The 12,396-nt window shown below is 44.4% G+C and overlaps 1 protein-coding gene across 2 annotated transcripts in view; it reads right to left on the bottom strand.

Moving 5' to 3' along the window:
* The window catches only part of LOC112244960 (tetratricopeptide repeat protein 7B), a 62,637-nt gene that overhangs the window by 28,341 nt on the left and 21,900 nt on the right, over positions 1-12,396 (bottom strand). For both annotated transcript variants that reach the window (XM_024412865.2, XM_024412866.2), the window contains exons 6-9: positions 7,597-7,675; positions 7,283-7,461; positions 5,249-5,312; positions 4,395-4,532 (exon numbers count right to left, since the gene is read on the bottom strand). In XM_024412865.2, the coding sequence (XP_024268633.1) occupies positions 4,395-4,532; positions 5,249-5,312; positions 7,283-7,461; positions 7,597-7,675 (460 nt within the window). The remainder of the gene's footprint in view (positions 1-4,394; positions 4,533-5,248; positions 5,313-7,282; positions 7,462-7,596; positions 7,676-12,396) is intronic.

Below are 12,396 nucleotides of genomic sequence, written 5' to 3'. Positions count from 1 at the left end.
GCAATGGACATTAGACCGGTGGAAATCTGTTGTTTGGTTTGATGAGTCCAAATTTTAGATTTTTGGTTCCAACAACTGTGTCTTTGTGAGATGCAGAGTAGGTGAACGGATTATCTCCGCATGTGTGGTTCCCACCGTGAAGCAAGGAGGCGGTGGTATGTTGGTGTGGGGGTGCTTTGCTGGTGACATTGTCTGTGATTTATTTAGAATTCAATGCACACATCAAATCAAATGTTATGTCACATGCGCCGAATACAACAGGTGTAGTAGACCTTACCATGAAATGCTTACTTACAAGCCCTTAACCAACAACGCAGTTCAAGAAATAGAGTCAAGAAAATATTTACAAAATAAACTAAAGTGAAAAAAAAATGATCAAAAAGGAACAAAATAACAATAAAGAAGCTATATACAGAGTCAATGTGCGGGGATACAGGTTATTTACCTTTGTTTTACTAGGCAAGTCAGTTAAGAACAAATTCTTATTTTCAATGACGGCCTAGGAACAGTGGGTTAACTGCCTGTTCAGGGGCAGAACGACAGATTTGTACCTTGTCAGCTCGGGGATTAGAACTTGCAACCTTTCGGTTACTAGTCCAACGCTCTACTAGGCTACGCTGCCGCCCCAGTCGAGGTAATTTGTAAAGTGAATATACATAGATAATAAACTGAGTAGCAGCAATGTAAATAGTCCAGGTGGCCATTTGATTAATTGTTCAGCAGTCTTATGGCTTGGGGATAGAAGCTGTTAAGGAGCATTTTAGTCCTAGACTTGGAGCTCCAGGACCGCTTGCCGTGCAGTAAGCAGAGAGAACAGTCTACGACTTGGGCGACTGGAGTCTTTGTCAATTTGTTGGGCCTTCCTCTGACACCGCCTAGTATAAACAGTTGAAGTCGGAAGTTTACATAGACCTTAGGCAAATACATTTAAACTTGTGTCGTATGCAAACTTGATGATTGAGTTGGAGGCGTGCGTGGCCACGCATGTCATGGGTGAACAGGGAGTACAGGAGGCGGCTGAGCACGCATCCTGGGCCCCTGTTGAGGATCAGTGAAGTGGGGATATTGTTTCCTACCTTCACCACCTGGGAGCAGCCCGTCAGGAAGTCCAGGACCCAGTTGCACAGGGCGGGATTCAGACCCAGAGCCCAAGCTTATTGATGAGCTTGGAGGGTACTATGGTGTTGAAGGCTGAGCAATAGTCAATTAACAGCATTCTGACATAGGTATTCCTCTTGTCCAAATGGGATAGGGCAGTGTGCAGTGTGATGGCGATTGCATCGTTTGTGGATCTGTTGGGGCGGTAAGCAAACTGAAGTGGGTCTAGGGTGTCAGGTAAGGTAGAGGTGATATGATCCTTAACTAGTCTCTCATAGCACTTCATGATGACAGAAGTGAGTGATACGGGGCGATAGTCATTTAGTTTAGTTATGTTTTCTTTATTGGGTAAAAGAATAATGGTGGCCATATTGAAGCAAGTGGAGACAGCCGACTGGGATAGGGAGATTGAATATGTCCGTAAACACTCCAGCCAGATGGTCTGCGCATGCTCTGAGGACGCAACTAGGGATGCCGTCTGGGCCAGCAGCCTTGCGAGAGTTAACACGCTTAAATTACTTACTCACGTCGGCCACGGAGAACGAGAGCCCACAGTCCTTGGGAGCGGGCCGCGTCGGTGGCACTTTGTGATCCTCAAAACGCGTGAAGGTGTTTAGCTTGTCTGGGAGCAAGATGTCGGTGTCAGCAACATGGCAGGTTTTCCCTTTATAATCCGCGATCGTCTGTAGACCTTGCCACATACGTCTCATGTCTGAGCCATTGAACTTTGTCTCTGTACTGACATTTTGCATGTAGGATTGCTTTACGGAGGGAATAACACACTGTTTGTTTTCAATCAGATTCCCAGTCCCCTTGCCATTGTTAAATGCAGAGGTTCGCGCTTTCAGTTTTACGCGAATGCTGCCATCTATCCACAGTTTTTGGTTTGGGTAGGTTTTAATAGACACCATGGGAAGAACATCCCCAATACACTTCCTGATGAACTCAGTCACTGTGTCAATGTAAACGTCAATGTTATTCTCTGAGGCTACCCGGAACATATCCCAGTCCGCGTGATCGAAACAAGACAACGCAGTCGCCACCCTGACCAAGGCCCTTCTACCCCGATTGCTCCGTTTGGCTGGGCGGCCAGCTCTAGAAAGAGTCTTGGCGGTTCCAAACTATTTCTATTTAAGAATGATGGAGGCCACCGTGTTCTTGGGGACCTTGATTGCTGCAGAAATGTTGGGGTACCCTTCCCCCAGATCTGTGCATCGACACAATCCTGTCTCGGAGCGCTAGGGTCAATTCCTTCAACCTCATGGCTTGGTTTTTGCTCTGACATGCACTGTCAACTTTGGGACCTTATATAGACAGGTCTGTGCCTTTCCAAATAATGTCCAATCCATTGAATATACCACATGTGGACTCCAATCAAGTTGTAGAAACATCAAGGATGATCAATGGAAACAGTTGAGACTCATAGCAAAGGGTATGAAAACTTGTAAATAAGGTATTTCTGTTTTTAATTTGTAATACATTTTTAAAAACCTGTTTTCACTTTGTTATTATGGGATATTGTGTGTAGATTGATGAGGGAAAATGTTTATTTAACCCATTTTATAATAAGGCTGTAACCTAACAAAATGTGGAAAAGGTCAAGGGATCTGTATACTTTCCGAATGCACTGTGTGTGTGTGTGTGTGTTTGTGTGTATACAGTTGAAGTCGGAAGTTTACATACACCTTAGCCAAATACATTTAAACTTAGTTTTTCAACAATTCCTGACATTTAATCCTCGTAAAATTGCCTGTTTTAGGTCAGTTAGGATCACCACTTTATTTTAAGAATGTGAAATGTCAGAATAATACTAGAGAAAATGATTTATTTCAGCTTTTATTTCTTTCATCACATTCCCAGTGGGTCAGAAGTGTACATACACTCAATTAGTATTTGGTAGCATTGACTTTAAATATTTCAACTTGGGTCAAACGTTTCGGGTAGCCTTCCACAAGCTTCCCACAACAAGTTGGGTGTATTTTGGCCCATTCCTCCTGACAGAGCTGGTGTAACTGAGTCAGGTTTGTATGCCTCCTTGCTCGCATACGCTTTTTCAGTTCTGCCCACAAATTTTCTATAGGATTGAGGTCAGGGCTTTGTGATGGCCACTACAATACCTTGACTTTGTGGTCCTTAAGCCATTTTGCAACAACTTTGGAAGTATGCTTGGGGGTCACTGTCCATTCGGAAGACCCATTTGCGACCAAGCTTTGACTTCCTGATTGATGTCTTGAGATGTTGCTTCAATATATCCACATCATTTTCCACCTCATGATGCCATCTATTTTGTGAAGTGCACCAGTCCCTCCTGCAGCAAAGCACCCCCACAACATGATGCTGCCACCCCCGTGCTTCACGGTTGGGATGGTGTTCTTCGGCTTGCAAGCTTCCCCCTTTTTCCTCCAAACATAACGATGGCCATTAGTTCTATTTTTGTTTCATCAGACCAGAGGACATTTCTCCAAAAAGTACAATCTTTGTCCCGATGTGCAGTTGCAAACTGTAGTCTGGGTTTTTTATGGCGGTTTTGGAGCAGTAGTTTCTTCATTGCTAAGCGGCCTTTCAGGTTATGACGATATAGGACTAATACTTTTGTACCGGTTTCCTCCAGCATCTTCACAAGGTCCTTTGCTGTTGTTCTGGGATTGATTTGCACTTTTCTCACCAAAGTACGTTCATCTCTAGGGGACAGAATGAGTCTCCTTCCTGAGCGGTATGACGGCTGCGTGGTCCCATGGTGTTCATAGTTGCGTACTATTGTTTGTACAGATGAATGTGGTACCTTCAGGCATTTGGAAATTGCTCCCAAAGATGAACCAGACTTGTGGAGGTCCACAATTCTTTTCTGAGGTCTTGGGTGATTTCTTTTGATTTTCCCATGATGTCAAGCAAAGAGGCACTGAGTTTGAAGGTAGGCCTTGAAATACATCCACAGGTGCACCGCCAATCAGAAGTTTCTAAAGCCATGACATAATTTTCTGGAATATTCCAAGCTGTTTAAAAGGCACAGTCTATTTAGTGTATGTAAACTTCTGACCCACTGGAATTGTGATACAGTGAAATAATCTGTCTGTAAACAATTGTTGGAAAAATTACTTGTGTAATTGTGTAAATTACATGCACAAAGTAGATGTCCTAACAGACTTGCCAAAACTATAGTTTGTTAACAGGAAATTTGTGGAGAGGTTGAAAAACGAGTTAATGACTTCAACCTAAGTGTATGTAAACTTCCAATTTCAACACACACACACACACACACACACACACACACACGTCCAGTGTGTGTGTGTCCTGACCTCAGAGAGCATCTCGTACTGTCCCCGTCGGCCTAGGGCGATGGTCAGTAGGTCGTAGACCACAGAGGCACTCTGCAGGCTGATGATGCGGTCGCTGTTGTGCTCTGGAATCCTGCTCAGCACCGCATCTCTGTTGGCCTGCAGGGAGAACACACACATCATCATATCACACACAGTGACGGAGAAGAAAAGAAAGAGGAGCTTGTGTGTGTGTGTGTGTGGTATTACTTTCCTCATGGTTACCAGAAATCCCCACAAGGATAGTATACAAGGAAAATTATCTGACGAGGACAAACGCTATTTTAAGCTTAGGGGTTAGAAGTTAGGGTCAGGTTGAGGTTTAAGGAAAATAGGATTTTGAATGGAAATCAATTTTTGGTCCACACAAGGATAGTAAAACATGTGGTGTGTGTGTGGTAAGGAGAAGAGTCGAAAGACGAGTGTTGTGTTTGACTGGGCAGAAAACAGGATGATTGGGGCCCCTGATTTTAAAAGCACCCATTAGAAGGGAAAAACTAACAGCATGGAAATCTAACACCCATTTAACTAATGGACCAAAGGAAAGAAAGATTTTTAAAAAGTAGGCCTTCCAAACATGGACTTCAATGCATTGCTTTGCCTTGCTTTGGGAGTGTGATGGGGAAACTCTACTGAATGAAACAGTTGGTGACTGAGAGAAAAAAATAATTCACTTTGAATGCATTAACATTTGAACAAAGGGATTTTGGTTGTTATTGTTGAAAAGGTGCGTGATCTGAAAGATTAATCAAACTGCCAGGATAGAGGGATAAAAGACGTGTGTGTGTGTGTGTGTGTGTGTGTGTGTGTGTGTGTGTGTGTGTGTGTAGTCTTACCATAGATTCACTGATCAGCAACAGGAGCAGAGCCTCTTCTGTGTTTTCCTGTGGACAAAACAGACTGAGGGGAGAGAAAGAGAGCAGGTGGGAGGAAGCAAAGATAGTGAGAGAGACAGAGAGAGGAGACAAAGACAGTGAGGGGGGTGAACAGAGGGAGAAAAAGAGGAAAGAGGGAAATAGAAAAAGGGAGAGAAAGTTAGCAACCGATTGTAGAGACAGTGCCTGAAAACCACCACTGTCAGCTCAGCTTGGTTCACAAGCCAGCGTAACATGGGGTTTTCATGTGTAGGTAAACTGCCTAGGAGTGTCACATTTTGCCAATATAGATACACACAACCTCTTCCTAACCGAGTCACTTTCAAGCAGACCACCATATTCCCTGTGCCCAAGAAAGCAAAGGTAACCTGGCTAAATGACTACCGCCCCGTAGTACTCACGTCTGTAGCCATTAAGTGCTTTGAAAGGTTGGTCATGGCTCACATCAACGCCATCATCCCAGAAACCCTAGACCCACTCCAATTCGCATACCACCCCAACAGATCCACAGATGATGCAATCTCTATTGCACTCCACACTGCCCTTTCCCACAGGGACAAAAGGAACACCTATGTGAGAATGCTGTTCATTGGCTACAGCTCAGCATTCAACACCATAGTGGCCACAAAGCTCATCACTAAGCTTAGGACCCTGGGACTAAACACCTCCCTCTGCAACTGGATCCAGGACTTCTTGATGGGCTGACCCCAGGTGGTATGGCTAAGCAACAACACATCTGCCATGCTGATCTTCAGCACTGGGCCCCTCAGGGGTGGGTTCTCAGTCCCCTCCTGTACTCCCTGTTCACCCACGACTGTGTGGCCAGGCATGACTCCAACACCATCATTAAATTTGCTGACGACACAACAGTGGTAGGCCTGATCACCTACAACAACGAGACCGCCTATAGGGAGGTCAGATAACTGGCAGTGAGGTGCCAGGACAACAACCTCTCCCTCAATGGGAGCAAAACTAAGGAGCTGATCGTGGACTACAGGAAAAGAAGGGCCGAACACGCCCCCATTAACATCGACGGGGCTGCAGTGGAGCAGGTCGAGAGTTTCAAGTTCCTTGGTGTCCACGTCACCAACAAACTATCATGGTCCAAACCCACCACGACAACACCTTTTCCCCCTCGGGAGACTGAAAATATTTGTCATGGGTGCCAAGATCCTCAAAAGGTTCTACAGCTGAATCATCGAGAGCATCCTGACCGGTTGCATCACCGCCTGATATGACAACTGCTCGGCATCCGACCATAAGGCGCTACAGAGGGTAATGTGTACGGCCCAATACATCACTTTGGCCAAGCATCCTGCCATCCAGGATCTAAATACTAGGCTGTGTCAGAGGAAGGTCCAAACAAATTGTCAAAGACTCCAGTCACACACTGTTCTCTCTGCTACCACACGGCAAGCGGTACCGGAGCGCCAAGTCTAGGACCAAAACGCTCCTTAACAGCTTCTATCTCCAAGCCATAAGACTGCTGAACAATTAATCAAATGGCCACCTGGACTATTTACATTGACACCTCCACTTTGTATTTACACTGCTGCTACTCGCTGTTAGTTATCTTTGCATAGTGTCTTCATCCCTGCCTACATGTACAAATTACCTCGACTAACCTGTACACCCGCACATTGACTCAGTACCGGTACCCCCTGTATATAGTCTCGTTATTGTTATTTTATTGTGTTATCTTTTATACTTTAGTTAATTTAGTAAATATTTTCTTACATCTATTTCTTGAAGTGCATTGTTGGTTAAGGGCTTGTAAGTAAGCATTTCACGGTAAGGTCTACACATGTTCTATTTGGTGCATAAAATCTGAAAAATTTAATTGGATTTGAATTGGCACATGGATTGTGTTGTTTGTACACAGGCTAGTATTATGATCTGGACAGGACTTTTTAATGCAACACAGTAGTGAAAAAGACCGGCAGAGCGAGAGGGAGAAGAGAGAGAGCCAGTAGACAGACAGAGGTTGGTCCATACTTCTCTCCGGAGTAGACACGTGGCCGGCGGCTGAGTGCGTAGTCCTTGGTGTAGGGGGCTCCCTGGCGTAGTAGGGGGTCATCCAGGGGGGACTGGCTGGGAGGGTCCTCCAGAGGACTCCAGTAGCTCTGCTCACACATCCCCCTCAGCAGGATCTCTGCTAGCTGTCGCGCTATGGTCTACAAAAGGGAAACAGAACACACACATATAGTGTTACAGCACATGGGTGCACGTGCGGGCAAGCACACACTCTCACACTCTCACACACACACACACACACACACACACTCTCTCACACACACACTAGTACCCACCATTCTTAAGTTCTGTGTGGTCCTGGTCTCTACAGCTCGGAGGATCTCCCGGAAGCGGCCCACTCCCCGGGTCAGGTTACTGTGGCAACAAAAATATCTTAAGTTCATGATCTGTCTCTAAAGTATGGAGGAATGTTCTGGAAATCTGAGTCCACAGATTATATACAGTACCAGTCAAATTTGGGACACACGTACTCATTCAAGGGGTTTCTTTATTTTTACTATTTTCTACATAGTATAATAATAGTGAAGACATCAAAACTATGAAATAACACACATGGTTACATGTGGTAACCAAAAAAAAGTATTGAACCAATCAAAATATAGTTTAGAAATGAGATTCTTCAAAGTTGCCACCCTGTGCCTTGACAGCTTTGCACAAGGTTGGCATTCTCTCAACCAGCTTCATGAGGTAGTCACCTGGAATTCATTTTAATTAACAGGTTTGCCTTGTTAGAAGTTAATTGGTGTCATTTCTTTCATTCTTAATGCGTTTGAGCCAATCAGTTGTGCTGTGACAAGGTAGGTGTGGTATACAGAAGATAGCCCTATTTGGTAAAAGACCAAGTCCATATTATGGAAAAAACAGCACAAATAAGCAAAGAGAAACGACAGTCCATCATTACTTTAAAACATGAAGATCAGCAAATGCAGAACATTTCAAGAAAGTTCCTTCAAGTGCAGTCGCAAAAATCATCAAGCGCTATGATGAAACTGGCTCTGAGGACCGCCACAGAAAAGGAAGACCCAGAGTTACTTCTGCTGCAGAGGATAAGTTCATTATTGTAACTGACAATTAACCTGCAAGTCTATGTCGTTGTGTTTTTTGTTTGAATTGTTCGCGTGTTCGCTATGTGGGGGAAATGATAAGACAAGCCGAACTACGTGGCTAATAACTGTTGTAATGGGGATCATTATCGTAGCAACACACCTTCGGAGCGAAGGCAAATTTTTATTTTTTATTTTACCTTAATTTTACTAGGCAAGTCAGTTAAGAACAAATTCTTATTTTCAATGACGGCCTAGGAACAGTGGGTTAACTGCCTGTTCAGGGGCAGAACGACAGATTTTGTACCTTGTCAGCTCGGGGATTTGAACTTGCAACCTTCTGGTTACTAGTCCAACGCTCTAGCCACTAGGCTATCCTGCCGCCCCAATCCGGCGCTGCGTTAGCTAAGTTTTCATGTCTTAGGGTGTAGTTCGTAAAGGCTGAAGTGTGTATGTTAGGATGGTAAACGTTATAATAACTAAGGATGAAGCGTGAATTCATGCCAGGAATAAGAAGTGTTAAGTTTTGATTTCATCCCTTCTGTAATAAGCAGCCAATTAGGTATTTTTCCTTTATTCATGTGTTTAATCTGATACTGTTATAGCTCCAGTTAAACTGTTTATGTATGTAAGCACTTCAGAGTTATATCAAGCTAATAAGTCACTCGTAAGACAAGAAAGTTGTACGAGTGTGCTTAACTGTATTTTCATTTACGTTATAGTTCTCATGGTGTGACGACCCTCTGACTCTGTCTGCCGTATTCTCTCGCTTTGCTCGTTTCCTTATTAGGATGCCGGTGGGTGGAGCCGGGAGAGTCGTCAGCGACATGGGAAACACCTGTGCCCGGGTGTGTCCCAGGATAAATAGACCTCTTCCACATTCATTGGGAGACTCTCTCCACGCAGACACACTATTGTTTATGAGTATATAGGTTACCTTAGTTAATAAATATATTTTGTTATTCCTTATCTCCACGTTGTCTGCCTTTTTGTTACGGGCTTCGAGCCAGTCCGTGACAACGGAATTAGAAAATTCTGACTAAAACTACAGAATAAGTTAAAATCAAGTAACTGTTGTGCTCGTGGTTACTGGAGGGAGCTACAAATGGTTACAAACCTCAGAAATTGCATTCCAAATAAATGCTACACAGAGTTCAAGTAACAGACACATCTCAACATCAACTGTTCAGATGAGACTGCGTGAATCAGGCCTTCATGGTTGAAATTCTGCAAATAAACCACGACTAAAGAACACCAATAATAAGAAGAGACTTGCTTGGTCCAAGAAATGGCAATGGATATTAGACCGGTGGAAATCCATCCTTTGGTCTGATGAGTCCTTTGAACGGATGAGCTCCACATGTGTGGTTCCCACCATGTAGCATGGAGATGTGATGGTGCTTTGCCTTTGACACGGTGTGTGATTTATTTAGAATTCAAGACACACTTAACCAGCATGGCTACCACAGCATCCTGCAGCAATACACCATAATATCTGGTTTGTGCTTAGTGGGACTATCCTTTGTTTTTCAACAGGACAATAACCCAACACACCTCCAGGCTGTGTAAGGGCCATTTGACCAAGGAGAGTGATGCATCAGATGACCTGGCCTCGAAAATCACCCGACCTCAACCCAATTGAGATGATATGGGATGAGTTGGACCGCAGAGTGAAGGAAAAGTGCTCAGCATATGTGGGAAGTCCTTCAAGATCATTAGAAAAATATTCCTCATGAAGCTGGTTGAGAGAATGCCAAGAGTGTGCAAAACTGTCATCAAGGCAAAGGGTGGCTACTTTGAAGAATCCAAAATGTATTTTGATTTTTTTAACACTTTTTTGGTTACATGATCCCATGTGTTATTTCATAGTTTTGATGTCTTCACTATTGTTCTACAATGTATAAAATAATTTAAAAAAAAGTTAAACCTTGAATAAGTAGGTGTGTCCAAACTTTTGACTGGTACTGTATAGTGGCGATGGCAGACACAGATGCTACACAGTGGCGATGGTAGACACAGAAGCTACACAGTGGCGATGGTAGACACAGAGGCGATGGTAGACACAGAAGCTACACAGTGGCGATAGTAGACACAGAAGCTACACAGTGGCGATAGTAGACACAGATGCTACACAGTGGCGATAGTAGACACAGATGCTATACAGTGGCGATAGTAGACACAGATGCTATACAGTGGCGATAGTAGACACAGATGCTATACAGTGGCGATAGTAGACACAGATGCTATACAGTGGCTATACAGTGGCGATAGTAGACACAGATGCTATACAGTGGCGATAGACACAGATGCTAGACACAGATGCTATACAGTGGCGATAGTAGACACAGATGCTATACAGTGGCGATAGTAGATGCACAGATGCTATACAGTGGCGATAGTAGACACAGATGCTATACAGTGGCGATAGTAGACACAGATGCTATACAGTGGCGATAGTAGACACAGATGCTATACAGTGGTGATAGTAAACTCTGCAAAAAAAGAAACATCCCCTTTTCAGGACCCTGTCTTTCAAAGATAATTCGTAAAAATCCAAATAACGTCACAGATCTTCATTGTAAAGGGTTTCAACACTAAACCATAAACAATTAATGAACATGAACCTGTGGAACGGTCGTTCGGACACTAAAGAGGCCTTTCTACTGACTCTGAAAGACACCAAAAGAAAAATGCCCAGGGTCCCTGCTCATCTGCGCGAATGTGCCTTAGGCATGCTGGAGGGAGGCATGAGGACTGCAGATGTGACCAGTGCAATAAATTGCAATGTCCGTACTGCGAGACGCCTAATACAGCACTACAGGGAGTCAGGACGGACATCTGATCGTCCTCGCAATGGCAGACCACATGTAACAACACCCGCACAGGATCAGTACATGCGAACATCACACCTGCGGGACAGGTACAGTATGGCAACAACAACTCTCCGAGTTACACCAGGAACGCACAATCCCTCCATCAGTGCTCAGAATGTCCGCAATAGGCTGAGAGAGGCTGGACTGAGGGCTTGTAGGCCTGTTGTAAGGCAGGTCCTCACCAGACATCACCGGCAACAACGTCACCTATGGGCACAAACCCACCATCGCTGGACCAGACAGGACTGGCAAAAAGGGCTCTTCACTGACGAGTCATGGTTTTGTCTCACCATGAGTGATGGTCGGATTTGCGTTTATCGTTGAAGGAATGAGCGTTACACCGAGGCCTATACTCTGGAGGGGATCGATTTGGAGGTGGAGGTTCCATCATGGTCTGGGGCGGTGTGTCACAACATCATCGGACTGAGCTTGTTGTCATTGCAGGTAATCTCCATTCTGTGCGTTACAGGGAAGACATCCTCCTCCCTCATGTGGTACCCTTCCTGCAGGCTCATCTTGACATGACCCTCCAGCATGACAATGCCACCAGCCATACTGCTCGTTCTGTGTGTGATTTCCTGCAAGACAGGAATGTCAGTGTTCTGCCATGGCCAGCAAAGAGCCCGGATCTCAATCCTATTGAGCACGCCTGGGACCTGTTGGATCGGACGGTGAGGGCTAGGGCCATTCCCCCAAGAAATGTCTGGGAACTTGCAGGTGCCTTGGTGGGAGAGTGGGGTAACATCTCACAGCAAGAACTGGCAAATCTGGTACAGTCCATGAGGAGGAGATTCACTGCAGTACTTAATGCAGCTGGTGGCCACACCAGATACTGACTGTTACTTTTGACCCCCCTTTGGTAAGGGACACATGATTCCATTTCTGTTAGTCACGTGTCTGTGGAACTTGTTCAGTTTATGTCTGTTGTTGAATCTTGTTATGTTCGTACAAATATTTAAGTATGCTGAAAATAAACGCAGTTGACAGTTTCTTTTTTTGCTGAGTTTATAGTGGTGATAGTAGATAGATGCTATATAGTGGTGATCGAGTGGATACATATTGTACCCCTATCAGATAGGAAGCAGAAAATAGATTATTCTGAGAAAATCTCTGTTCTCAGAATTATAGACCTGTACAAACAAGCAATAAAAATAAAATA

The sequence above is a fragment of the Oncorhynchus tshawytscha genome, linkage group LG11, assembly GCF_018296145.1.
Source record: "Oncorhynchus tshawytscha isolate Ot180627B linkage group LG11, Otsh_v2.0, whole genome shotgun sequence".
Classification (NCBI taxonomy): domain Eukaryota; kingdom Metazoa; phylum Chordata; class Actinopteri; order Salmoniformes; family Salmonidae; genus Oncorhynchus; species Oncorhynchus tshawytscha.
Note: the sequence above shows the minus strand (reverse complement) of the source record. Positions and strands in the feature narration are given on the sequence as shown.